The sequence below is a fragment of the Notothenia coriiceps genome, unplaced genomic scaffold (assembly GCF_000735185.1).
Source record: "Notothenia coriiceps isolate Sejong01 unplaced genomic scaffold, NC01 NC01_scaffold00009970, whole genome shotgun sequence".
NCBI lineage: Eukaryota > Metazoa > Chordata > Actinopteri > Perciformes > Nototheniidae > Notothenia > Notothenia coriiceps.
In genome coordinates, this window is record NW_011342671.1 from 101137 (window position 1) to 115184 (window position 14048).

At 40.5% G+C, this 14048-nt stretch overlaps 2 protein-coding genes across 2 annotated transcripts in view; both read left to right on the forward strand.

Moving 5' to 3' along the window:
- Window positions 1-783: 783 nt before the first annotated feature.
- On the forward strand, window positions 784-3947 carry LOC104945701 (probable G-protein coupled receptor 158). Its single transcript, XM_010771409.1, has 4 exons — window positions 784-878; window positions 1322-1471; window positions 1844-2845; window positions 3909-3947. Exons 1-4 carry the CDS (start codon window positions 807-809, stop codon window positions 3945-3947), a joined length of 1263 nt encoding a protein of 420 aa, XP_010769711.1. The 5' UTR covers window positions 784-806.
- Window positions 3948-4700: 753 nt separating this feature from the next.
- slc12a5a (solute carrier family 12 member 5a) overlaps window positions 4701-14048 on the forward strand; it is a 43576-nt gene continuing 34228 nt past the window's right edge. Inside the window, exons 1-2 of the mRNA XM_010771410.1 lie at window positions 4701-4706; window positions 5140-5277. Coding sequence (XP_010769712.1) covers window positions 4701-4706; window positions 5140-5277 — 144 coding nt within the window. The remainder of the gene's footprint in view (window positions 4707-5139; window positions 5278-14048) is intronic.

Genomic DNA, 14048 nt, shown 5'->3' on the forward strand with positions numbered 1-14048 from the left:
CATTGTTAGCTAATGAATGTTTCCATGCTGAACAACGGCAACATGACAACGTTTTCATTGGTCCCTCTTCTTTAGAGAAGACCAGGAAATGATGGATACACGGATCGTGTTCAAATCAATAGGCACGCAATGACTCTAAATAATAATGATCACGCCACCAAACACACATTCAGACTAAAGGAACCAGCCTGTTTGGAAAATGAGAGAAGTAGAAAGTACAGGTATTTGGGTTCAACATGTAAGAAGTAGAAAGTACAGGTATTTGGGTTCAACATGTAAGAAGTAGAAAGTACAGGTATTTGGGTTCAACATGTAAGAAGTAGAAAGTACAGGTATTTGAGTTCAACATGTAAGAAGTAGAAAGTACAGGTATTTGTGTTCAACATGTAAGAAGTAGAAAGTACAGGTATTTGTGTTCAACATGTAAGAAGTAAAAGTAAAAAGTCCTCAGAAAAATAAGTAGTGGAGTAAAGTACTGATACCAGAAACATGTACTTAAGTACATTAACGAAGTATTTGTACTCCACTACTTCCCACCTCTGACTCCTCTAAGAAGGGCCTAAAAACCTTTCTTTCTTTTAAACTTTAAAAAAAAAGTATATCATGCCCCTTGTAGCACTTTGGGATTACTTTTCGCAATGAAAGGGTGCTTTACAAATAACATTTATTATTATTATTATTATCAACACTCGCTGCGTATTTGTGCAATTCACAGAAAAAACACATAGCACTGACGTGACAATTACAGTAATTTTGTGTTTTCTGTCTCCCTCAGGTTTACCTTTTCCTCTCTGCATCCTGATTGGATGTTGCTGCTCTCCTTCACGCATACCCATGTGACCATCACTGTGACACTTGCCCTGCTTTTCATTCCCAAGGTACGTCAAAAATGGTATATATTCTAATGTCAGAAATTTGCAAAATGGAAGAAACCTCAGGAATGTCCAACGTGCAAATCAGATCCATCATATCCCACATTTGCCTCAAAAGGGATTCTCAATCTGTACGGCATACCTACAGATACCCCTAGTCAGTACTACCCCTGCTTTGGATAAGCAAAAGTTAATACATTTTAAAAGGGGTTGGAGGTGGCGGCAAAAATGGAAGAAACCATGGAAAGAAAAGCTTGTACTCAGGTTCTTTCCACCATCCTGTTTGAATTGTATGCATTTCGAATATATTTGCAATACTTTATGAGAATCAATCCACTACTGATGAAATGTCACTGGTACTTAAGTGTATTTGAATGTGCATGACTACACACAATGTTTTTCATATGTGAAATGTTTACATGCGAGTTGTATGTCTGTGTGCGTTGCAGTTTCTCTATGTGTCTAAGCCGGGGAGAGAGGAGATTGCAGCGGAGGTTTATGAAGATGAAGTCGACCTGCGGCGCTCCGGCTCGTACCTCAACAGCAGTTTTCACTCTGCTTGGAGTGAACACAGTGGAGTGGACCCGGATGACTTCAGGGTAAACTCTTTTTTCCCTCAGAACGATGTTATCACTTTGCATATGGACATAATCTCCAAAATGGGGAAGAAATTCAAAGGTCACGTTTAAATAAGGAATAAATATCCCTTAATTTCAGTTAGGACCACATATAGATCCACTTAAACATATTTTAAATGTATTATAACTCAAATCAGAAATGCAATAAGCAGCAGAATGAACACATGTAGTATGACCTTTCTCCACCCTTTATCCTTATCCTAAACCGTGTTGTTCTTACATGAAAACGTGTTTGGTACCTCTCCTCTGACTTGTTACTCTCCACATCTTTTCCTCTCCTCAACCATTTCCTCAATCCCTTCATCATTTCCCTCCCTTCTTCATATGCACCAGGATGAACTGAAGAAGTTATATGTCCAGTTAGAAGTCCACAAGACCAAGAAGATGACGGCAAAAAACCCTCATCTGTCAAAGAAGCGAAGTTCTCGATGCGCATTAGGAAGATCTATCATTAGACGCATTGCTGAGATCCCAGAAAGCATGAGCCGACGGTGCAGCCGCGACGACAGAGAGGGCTCCCTCCGAAGTAAAAGTGAGCATCAGTCTGAGTCCTCCAAAAGAGCTCCAGATTCTGTCACTATCGGCCTCAAAAGTTCAATGAAGTACCCATCACCGTACCCATCACCATACCCATCACCATACCCATCACCAGCAATGCGCAAGTCCCAGAGCGATCATCACTATGTCAGGGAAAGAGACCCTTCCTTGCGTGACTCCATGTTAATGGCCAACGCTTTGAAAAGGACTTCCCGTCAATCAGAGACAGATTCCTTGGATATTCCACTAGGGCTCTGCAAGTCAGCCAGTGCCCAAAATCTGTCCATTGATATCAATCTCTTGCATCCTGATCACACCAGGCTTCAGAAATCCAGGAGTCTAACTTCCGCTTCTAGGAGTTCAATGGAGAACATCCCCAAGGTTACCAGAGCCAGCACAGTGCTGAAACATTCGGGACAGAGCCTTTCCATCAGTGAACAGACCAGAAGTGCCCTCCAGTCAGGGTCTTTTGACAAGTCTGGTGTATGTCCTTGGGATGAGGAGCAAGAACAGTCAGGGGACAAGAACCAGAAACATGTGACCTACGCAAACTCAATGAAGAGTGAAGACAATGGGGCGATATCTCCAAAAGTGCTCGTCTGTCCCTGGGAGAAATTACCACCTGTAGAGAAGAAGCCTTCAGAAGATAGCGAAACATTTGAAACGGACTACCGAAAACCGCAGGCGTCTGTTTCTGCAAGTGCACCTTGCACTCCGAGACCAAAATTCACAAAATATCAACGCGTCTTCTCCTTCCGGACCGCCACCTCTACGTGGCTCTCTGTGAAAACAGCAATGGTAAACTTTGAGGCAGGAAGCAAGTCCAGTGTGGATGGAAAAACAAATAAGGAGGACTCTATTTCACTAAAAAGTCATGAAAGTGTTTCTAGTAGACGACCAAGCATGGAAAAGAGGTCACTGCTGAAAAGTATGACAACAGTCAACAAACCATGCCTTGTCAAGCAGAACGCCATCAGACGTTCCTCTGGGGATTCTTTCGACAGAAGCCAAAGAAGGCTCTCAACTGGAAAATGTGCCGTCTACCCTTGGGAAATTGATGAAACGCAAAAAGATGGCAATCATGAAAGTGTGATTATATCAAGGCAGAACAGCAAACGTAGTACCAGTTCTTGGGAGACTGCCAGTAGCTGTAGAACTCCTTCAACTCACAGAAGGGGTAGTAATCGAATTACACCCGTACACAATATTTCCTTTGTAAATGTGTGTCCATGGGAGGGAGCTGGTACTTCCCAAGGAGAGGAGGGTCTAAAGAGGCAGCAGACTATTCAAGTAGATGTATGTCCATGGGAAACTCAAGAGGAAGACTATGTGAGAGAACAAGGAAGTGGCAAAAGTGAGGCCTGTCCTTGGGAGACGCAGGATATCCCAGTTATTTGTTATACTAACACGTCCAAAGATTTACAAACACAACAGTCTTTGAAATCTGCAGCAGATGTGTGTCCCTGGGAAACTGCAAAAATCCCCCAACCTTCAATGGGTCAAGAAAGTGAATATGTTAATGTTTGCCCTTGGGATGTTAAGGACAAGGCTGAAGTTGAATATGAGAACCTAAATCCTTTGGGGACCAGAGGAACGCTGTCTGTGCCCCTTAAACATGACGTTTTTAAACCTGACGTCCATCCCAGTGCATCAACAAAAGGTTATGAAGGGCAACAACTCGCAAAATCAGAAGCCCTGCATTTGGGTGAACAAGTCACCAAGGCAGCAGAAAGTTGTCCATCGGATTTCCCTGATCCCCCTGAAAACCTTGGAGACCTCTGTCCATGGGAAGAGGGTAACACTGATCCAACAAATACAGGCTCATCTACCATCAAGGTAGATATGTGTCCCTTGGAAACAGGAAATCAAGAAGGCTCACAACAAAGAGTCTCAACTTTAATAGCTGCTTCTCTGCAGAGTGAGGAGAAAGATGCCACAAAAGTAAATATATGTCCTGGGGAAACTGACCCCCCACAAACAACTGAAGCTACCAAGATTGTGTCACATGGACTGGAAAGGTCTTCAGATGTTTTTCCATGGGAAACAAAGGAATCAGTGGCAGTCAAAACTCAAGAATCAAAAGCCTCAGAGGAACCAAATACCAGGGAAAACGTATGTCCGTGGGACACAGAAGCCCCAGAGGTTCTCAAAAAGCAAGATAACGTGCCAGCGAATGTTTGTCCATGGGACACAGAAGAGCCAAAGGTTCTACAGAAGCAAGATACAGTTAAGGTAGATGTTTGTCCATGGGACACAGGAGAGCCAAAGGTTCTCAAAAAGCAAGATAGCGTAAAGGCAGATGTTTGTCCATGGGACACAGGAGAGCCAAAGGTTCTCAAAAAGCAAGATACAGTTAAGGTAGATGTTTGTCCATGGGACACAGGAGAGCCAAAGGTTCTCAAAAAGCAAGATAGCGTAAAGGCAGATGTTTGTCCGTGGGACACAGAAGAGCCAAAGGTTCTACAGAAGCAAGATAGCNACACACACACACACACACACACACACACACACACACACACACACACACACACACACACACACACACACACACACACATCGATTTGTTAACGCACACAATCAGGCTTGATCGTAAAATGCAGGAGACACTCAGTCTCACAGTTCAGTTATTGAATGGGGGCCTTGACATCTATTAATGAGGGTAATTACTTTGTGAAGGGCATGTTGGAACCCTCAGGTTAATGCTAGCAAATATCACACTGCTACAGGAAAGAAGTTCACTCAGGCAATTTGACACACACTGCCCTAATGTTTTTTACACTCTGTACTCAAAGGAGTTTCTAGACTAAACAAGAAAAACCAAAAAAATCAGAAAATACAAATGTAGTTTTCAGGTGGGTTGGTATTTTCAAATGTGGTATAGTACAGTAGCTGGTTCACATGGCTGTCCAACTGCAAAAAGGTGTAAAGTAACAATCTTTGAGGTTAGAATCTACTGAAAGAACCTGGATGTATCACTGACTCCAGCCCTCCTGTGTGTGTGTGTGTGTGTGTGTGTGTGTGTGTGTGTGTGTGTGTGTGTGTGTGTGTGTGTGTGTGTGTGTGTGTGTGTGTGTGTGTGTGTGTGTCTGCAGGAGGAGATGGACACCAGCCCCATGGTGTCGTCTCTCCTCAGCAGCCTGGCCAACTACTCCAACCTGCCCCAAGGTAGCAAGGAGCACGAGGAGGCCGAGAACAACGAGGCGGAGTCATCGCGCAAGAAACCCGTCAAGGTATTTGACAGAATTCATGTATAAATACATATGAAAAAGGGCACACAACACTGTGTTTATTTATCAACTATATATGCTGTAAACAGACAATTCAAGGGTTGTGGTGAAAACACAGCTTTACTTGGTTTATTTGATTTCAATCGAAAAACGTTTAATTAATAGGGGTAATGATTGGGTACTATGGATTTGTATAGTCCAAATAATTAAATGTATCTGTGTTTTTTAACTTTCAAATAACTAAATAATACAACCTATAGTCAGAAACCTTAATAATCTAACTGAGTTGTTGCTTGTTTAAACTATGGTGCATTAAAAACAGCTTATTTGCATTTCATCTTTTCCTTTATCATGTAAATCATATTCTGAGCTGAGCTCACCGCAGGAGGATCCAATCTACTGTAAACCATGGTGATTTGGGTTTTCTATAGTAGAAACCCAACAAATCCTCAAGGTTGTCGAATCTGGAGAAAACAATCGGGTGAAAACTGCCTATTTGAACAATTATTATGTTTTATTTCTACTGAACTGAGAAGAGATTGGCCTTAAGTGTGCTGCAATTAAAACAAAAGCACTAATGGGTTATCTGGAGACACCATATATTATACGTAAAAGGGAGGTGTTCTCTAAGATTTATTCAAATGATTGTAACGGCTGAAGTGTTCATCATCTAACACGTTTAAATATGTTAAAATGTGAGTCAGACATTCATGCTGCAGCTTTCCAGATATGTTTACGTTGCTGCAAAACACATTTGATACAGTGCCTAATTATTTTTCTGACTACAAAACGAAATGTCAAGCTGTCTGCTCAAAAAGGTTTTTGTTTTAAAAAATTGTATAAAATTACTACAATTAACTTTCACACAGTGTGCATGCATCTCTTTGCTGTAGATGTACCTCTGCTCTAATATTGTGTAATGTGCACCCTGGACAACTTGTTCACCCGAAGAAGGTTTTTATGCTTGTTGCCAGGAGATGGTAATTAATTGTTACCAAATATAGATTTGTACTTTTCCATTACATCACAAATCCCTAATGGCAGAGTTTATGGTTGTTTTGTTAAAGCACTCACTGGAGAGAAAGTGAAACTTTTAGAACGTGTCAATCATTCTCTGTTGATATTATAAATCCCCTGTTCGTGTTACTGGATTGCATCTTAAATGCCACTCACTAATGACTTCCCACCACATCATCCCATGGTATTTCTGCTGTTGGGTGTTGACATGCCAGCAGGAAGGAGTTTACTTCTACGCTCTTGACAGACAGACAGCCAGCTACATTATAACTCCTGTGGGAAACGGTGGATTTAGCAGCAATGTTCCACTGACGCTGATAATGATGACGATAATGCTAATAATGAAAGAAGACTTGGAAAAAAGAGTCATATCCTAAGATATTGCGAATAAGACTCTGGTCCATGTGAGGTAAAACACAGTTTTGATATTGTGAGTGTCCGCAGCAGTGACAGGTTGACAGCTTGCCTGTGACTTTTGACCCAGTCTGTCTTTTTAGGTGTCCAATCAGCCTGACATTCTTCTGCTTATATATTTGTTTTCTCCTCACATGTGTCAGTCCCTTTTCTGTTGTTTCCATCCACTCAATGAGGTTTTTCATTCCTCTTTCTCACCTTGAAGCAAATCATGATGGTGACCTTGAATACCTCCAGCTATACTGTCTATTTTACCCAGTGTGAATCACTGTGATGAGTTGATTTACAGCAGATCCTAAGTGGAAACACATTTCCTACTGGAGATAACGATTCTAGGTACAATCAACCACACAGCATTATTGATGTCTGTGTGTGTTTATCTTTCTAACACAAATTATAATTACAAAAATGCCATGAACTAACAGTTAAATGTAGGGAAATTGTTTTAGAGAACAAAGTGTATCTAAAGGTCCACTTTCTTCCTTCATCTTGGCATTGTATTTCAATATCTTTCCACTCATTTCTAGTGGTATTAAGCCATGCAGATCGATTTAGGATTGTTGCACAGTACAATTCCAATTACATTTTAAAACATCTCCAGCATCTTCTCTTTCCAGAAACAATTTTCAGTTCAAGATAATCCATAGACAAACATTTTCCACTGGAGCTTATTTTTATAAAATTAAATTCAAACTAAATGTTAATGGTTTAACGTAATTTAGTGTGTCTAGATCGGGGATGGGCAACTTTGATGGTGGCCACATCATTGATGTACTGGCCACCAGGGGGACGCAGATTCACTTGGAACTCACACAAATTCCATGTATTGTATGTAATTATAAACAAATACACTAATATACTAAGTCTAACATCTTCATTGACATTTCACAATCTTTCAGGGAACATCCTCTAATAAGCTCACTAAACAAATATCAGTTCACAGAAATGTTATTTAATTTTTACAAGTGGCATGTTTGTATTGAACAGGTTTTAAACTATTGGAAAGCATGGAAAATGAGTTTGCATTGAGATTAACCATTAAGATGACATAAAAATGAAGTCATGAACACTAACCCAGACATTAGCTGTCTAACTTGAACCTAAGACACTTGTAGCCAGTCTCTGCATTCCCCTTATTCCACACTAAGGGGAATGTCAACACAGACAGACACCTGTCAACCCGCACTCTGCTGTTCCTCAGCGCCGGTATAGAGTGGCAAAGTCCCTCCGTTTTCGGTGGACCTCCATGGGACCTTATTTCGGAAAAATTATGTATTGAAGTCAATGGAGAGAGAAAGATTATCTTTCGATCACGTTTGAATTGTGCCACGAATTACACATATGATGTTTGTCAATTTAAAAGATAATTTTGCCAGTCAAAATAAAAAAATGTGTCGTAAAACTGTGAAGTAACACATTCTTTTGTGTGAAACGCTGAATGAACTACATCTCTGGTCTCCCACAACAACACACGTCACCAAGATGGCCGTCACTACTGTCTTGCTAAACAAGGGATTGACTACCCTCACAATCACCACGTCCAGAAGAATGTCATGCAAAGCTGCCTGCCTGCCTGCCTGCCTGCCTTCCTTTGATTCTCTCTGAACTGCCTGGTCTTTTTAATGTTTAATGTCAACCATTTGTGCAGATAGCATGAAGTAGAAAAAGATCTCCGATGTTAATGTAGTGTTAGCATTAGCATTTCTCCCCGGGCTTAAATGGAGTATTATAGAATGATCACACCGGTGTGACAGTACTCTTCAAAGGGTTCACGAAATATGACTACTACTCTTACTGTTTAACATTTTGGGTTACTTAATGTTACATCATGTTAAGGCTAATAAAAATGACAAGGCTAAGGCTGTAATGCTAACTAACGTGTTTGCTACTACAGCTAGGTAGCTAACTTGATCCAGCCACTCCTGGTCCTTTCATCAGACGGGAAGCGAAAGAACGAAAGAACGAGCAAGACCCATTGCTGGTATGATAACAACCTGATACTAAGCACACAGGCATCTTGTTAAAGTTATCTTAGCCATCTCTTATATTTAGCAGAGGAAAACAATTGTGACATCACTTACATCACTCTGGGATTTGTAGTCTTTCTAGTTGCATATCTTTCATAGTCTTATATTTCAACAGTTTTACGACAAACTGTGACTTTTTTTAAATGGAAATTATTTTTTAAGATTGACAAACATGTGTAATTTGTGGCACAATTCAAACGTTTTCTCTCTCCATTGACTTCAATACGTAATTTTTCCGAAATAAGGTCCCATGGACCGGAGATGGGCGTGACTTCGCCACTCTATTTGAAATCATGTACGCAGCTCGCGACGTAACTAGGAGTCTAGTGGGCGGTATCAGTATTACAAGTAAAAACAAAAATAATATATATTTATTTTTTTAATTAATTACGTTGTTTATCAATTAATCTGAGAGCCGCAAAGGCCCCCGGGCCGCCATTTGCCCATCCCTGGTCTAGATGGTGACAGCAACAACAACAGTATCCACGGGAGTTGAGCATCGATTCAGAGTGTTTGCTTCTGGTATATCCTCTTGGTATCCGTTTGTCCCAGATGTAGGGTGTATTTCTCTGTCTCCCTTCGGCTCGGCTAACCCTGGGAGCTGGTCTAATCTTCCTCCTGTCACCCCAACCCCTTCAATACTTTAATTAGTCTGCACGCTACACCAAGCTGCTGCTTCTCCAATCAGCAGCCCATTCCACAGGCAATCTCTCCATCGCCATGAGAGGCTTTTCATTAAGGCAGCCTGTGGCGTTTTATCGCTCACACAGCGACCCCTCTCTCTCTCCTTCCCTCTCTATTTCTCGCTCCGCTCCCCCTCTCTCGTCCTCGCTCTCCATCTCCTGCATCATCGGTCCTCGGGTGAGCGAGTGAGTGGGTTGTGAGCGAGGCAGCGGCCTTTCTTTGTCGCAGTGTGAAAGCCAAGATCAGAGATTTGGTTGGCATGTTGCATGAGGGAGCAGTCTGGAGGTCGCGCAGGTTAAAATAGCAACCAGTCGCAGCTAATCTCCCAGCGTTTTTCTTCTATTCCCTGACCTTATTCAGTTGGAATCTAACATTAAATGATCTGCAAAGGCTAAAATCCCAAAGTTCCCTTCAGAGGGAGTTTCTCTTCCACACACTTCCTGAATTGCTCCATTGGACTCCTTTTGTTCATTTCCTTAACATAGTGACATTGTATACTTGCATTTCTATTGGCTAGCGCACCACCACATTGTACATGATAGCCTAAGTGGCGGGACATCGCTAAGCAGTTGACCAATCACAACAGAGCTGTCCAGCTAACCAATCAGAGAAGACTGGGCTCTGGTTTTAGACAGAGGGTGAATTGAGGGGGAAATGAGGTGCTGCAGCACAGGCAGTATGAGCAAATAAAGCACTTTTTAAACTTTAAGTTATGTAAACATGTCACCTTAAAAGTACAAGGTACAAATATAAACCTGAAGATTTGCATAATAGGGCTCCTTGAAAACAAACAGTGCATTACAACAACATTTAGAGCACATTATGTTGGTGGATGAAATGGCACACTGAGAACTGACTTTGCATTTTGGCATCATTTAGTGTTGTTCTGGTGTCTGAACTGCACATTTTTTATTCCTTTTAACTGCTTTAATCAGAGTAGTTTTTCAGCTGCAGCTTGCTTTCAGTAAAATAGTCTAAAAAGAAAAACCTTTATGCTATACTGCAATGCACCGAACAGCATACAGACAGAAGCAGCAACTAGCTGGAGCACATAATGCAACCTTTAGTAGCTAGGACACCAGATACTTCCCTCTACAAGCGGAGAACACACAGAACTAACAAGAAATAGAATTTTGGACAAACAGTATATTGTGTTAGATACATGACTCCAAATTAATGCTAATGTTTTATATCTGCTGGATTAGTAAATAGGCAACACAATTCCCAACTGTATAAGATAACACGTCCACGCAAGACGTCCAAACAAATCAATAAATGCAGGTTTAGAAACCAAGTAAATCTGTCTAACTAAGATAAAATATAATTAAGCAGAAAGAAAGAGAAACATAATACGCAAGATATACAGTTTCAGGGACAGTTATGTTTCCCAAATGTAATAAAACAATGCAGATGTTGGAGGACAGAAGCTTTATGCCCTATTTTCAAAGGGGTGTCCCCAATTAAAGAAACAGTGTCGCCTAATAAATGAGTTCAATGAAACTCTAGATCTGTACAACTGAGTTCTTCCAGAAACAGAATCATGTGAAAGCACCACTTTACATGTTGTGTTTACCAGACATGTGCTCATACGTTTCTTGGAAATAAAACAACCAATTAACCTAAGAGGGGTCAGCCTATGTTCAAGATCAGAGGGACCTGCTAATATTCTTAATTATCAGAAAAATATTTTGAACTTGATTCTATTGATTTGTAAAAAGAGCAGCACTTAAAAATCGAATCCATAAGTAAATGAAAGCCAGTAAAAGAGATGCATAAAAATGAACAATGTGTTCAGTTCAGTTCAGTTCTCCAGGTTCGCATTAGACATCTGGCAGCCGCGTCCTGAATATGTTGCTGTTGTCTAATGATCTTTATGGGAACACAAGAGAAGGGGACTTTTAAAATTGTACGAGATGAACATTTGATTCTTAAAATCTGGTCTGGCGCTCTAATCCTTGATATTTGTTTTAGTTATTGCCTTTGCATGGTTGCTAACCAAAAATCAGTTTGAAATAGACCAGATTTCTGACTTTGTTCTTACTAAGTCTTGTGTATAGACCAAACATCACACAATACAAATCATGAACCTCTTCACTTTTATATGATAGAAGTAATTTTCTAGACGAGTGCTCCTCCCAAGTACTACAGGAACATTATTCCATAAGCTCTCTGTCCCTTCTTTTTTTACAGCGTAATGTTCCCTCGTATAAATGTTGTCTCCACGATAGGTGTTTTATGACCTCTGCTCTTATTCTTGCCCTCACACTCGCTCCCTCCCTCCCTCCCTCCTTCCCTCCCATTCTCATTCGACCGGTGCATCATATCAGTATTCACATAGGCGCCCCGCTGAAGGATGTACCCTGATTAATGTCAATTTGTGTTCTATATTACAGCAGCGTGCACAATCACAAGCTCACAGTGTGGCTAAACTGAGATTTCACACCTCACATTTTGTCCATTTAGTTAAGACAGCAGGCTAACAAGCTCAGAGGAGGTTTTGTTCTACAGGGTCGGCCACAATTATATCAAACATTGATCCATCTGTTGAAAATGTCTTTGATTAAAGGATCCAAGAGCACAAGATGGTGTCTTCTGATGGCTTGTTGTGTCTAAGGAACAGCCCAAAACCAAAGATTTTAACTTATAGTCATGTATGACAAAAAACAGCAGACATTGTGTTCATCTCAGAATGCTGACATTTTGGCATTTCTGCTTAACATTATCAAACTCTTACTTGCTTATAAAAAAGCATTACTGATAATCAACTCCTAGAATGATTCTGTAAAGGTTTCTGTTGGCTTTATGTTAATTCTGGCTTTTGAATCGTATTCATTATTACCCAAGACAATTTTGTCAAGCACTATCCAACCCAGTATCACGGCAAGACGTGAACATGTGACGATTTACCATGCTGGTTTCGTCCCTTCAAACGTGACAGTTACACGGTATTGTTAACATGGCCCAACCAGTGGAGAAATACCTGGAAATGCCAAGCAACTGCTCTACCACGACGGTCGGTTTTTATTGTCAATATTAATATAATAATTATTTATTTATTAATAGTCACACTCGATTTCGCCGATTTTCTTGTTGCCCCAGCAGTTCGACACCTCTTTTAGCAGAAAGAAAGGCTACATTAATGTGTTAAATCGATGTTAATCCATGTGTGTGGTTGTGGAATTAACGGACGTGACGTTGTGCGATTACGTTGCCAGGCAACAGATTGGGTTCATGTTAATTTACAAACTCTTCAACTAGAACCCTAGTTATATTTAAAAAATGTTTAGAAGGCCTCACAAAATACTTTAATGTAAATAAAAATAAAAATGTGAAGGAATGTGTGTATATCAAAATACATCCGTCATAAACAATACCGGAAACAGACGTAGGCAAGATCTTCAGCTCGGTGTTTGGATGTTTTAGCCACAATGCACGTTGGGTTATGGTGTTTATGCAATGTGAAATCTGAAAAAAATTAATAAAAATAAAATAATACTTTATTCCGGGTGTTCTTGCTTTTCTCTTTGGAAGTCATCACATAACGGCATTGTAATACACGGTTTGGCTGCATTACATATTACACTTATGCCGTAGTTCTTTATTAGAAAAAAGCTTTGGGGGTATACATATTAAGCCTGACAAAGTACTAATATATTGCTTTCCTGCAATTTTAACTACTGTATGTTTAAGCACTTATTTTAACTGATATTATACATATGTATTATACTCTTATAAGATGTATGTAGATAGTATAAGAAATGTGCAGAATATTACAGTTTAATGGTGGAGGTATACACACATATTGATAGATGTCTTGTAATACACTGTTGAGGAACCTGCGACCCAAGTTTTTCATCATTGCACAACTACACGTTGTGTATATGATGTCAATAAACTTTAGAAAATCTTGAAAGGGATGTGCAAAATAGCCATTATATACAGTCTTTAATTAACTATTAGTAGAGAATTACGATAATGATCATGCGTTATAGGTATCTGCAGATAAATGTCTTCTCAAGCACCAACTATCAAATATCTCTCCTGATTGTTGGCACTTGACAATCACCTTCCCTGAATTTTAAGACTAAAGTCTGATTTAAGGGTTGTTTATATTTCACATCATTAATCAGAATCTGCAAAGTAACTCAAATAAATGTTGTTACGTTATCCGAGAGGACCCAAACCCAGGACACGGCAGTGTTGGAAAAAAGGTTTTATTTTAGGTGGAGGAGCGTGGAGAGTAATCCGGTTGGAATGGCGACTGTTGGCGGCTGGTGATGACTACACGGCGGCCAGAGAGTGACACTCTCTGGCCGCCGTGTAGTCATCACCAGCCGCCAACAGTCGCCATTCCAACCGGATTACTCTCCACGCTCCTCCACCTAAAATAAAACCTTTTTTCNCCACAGTGGTAAAACTCTCAGCCTTCTTTGCCGTCCTAGCATTATTAGCTATTACATCTACACTGAACGTTCTTCTTACGTGTTTCTTCTTGTGCTTCAGGATCACTCTCCGGCCGCCGTGTAGTCATCACCAGCCGCCACCACTCGCCATTCCAACCGGATTACTCTCCACGCTCCTCCATCTAAAATTAGATTACATGTTATTTGTTAGACGCTTTTATCCAAAGCG

Coding starts and splice junctions, on each gene's coding strand:
- LOC104945701 (XM_010771409.1), top strand. CDS start 807: ATGTTGCTGCTCTCCTTCACGCATACCCATGTGACCATCACTGTGACA. Junction 1,472..1,843: donor TGGACCCGGATGACTTCAGG/GTAAACTCTTTT, acceptor CATATGCACCAG/GATGAACTGAAGAAGTTATA. Junction 2,846..3,908: donor TCTCTGTGAAAACAGCAATG/GTAAACTTTGAG, acceptor CCTTGGAAACAG/GAAATCAAGAAGGCTCACAA.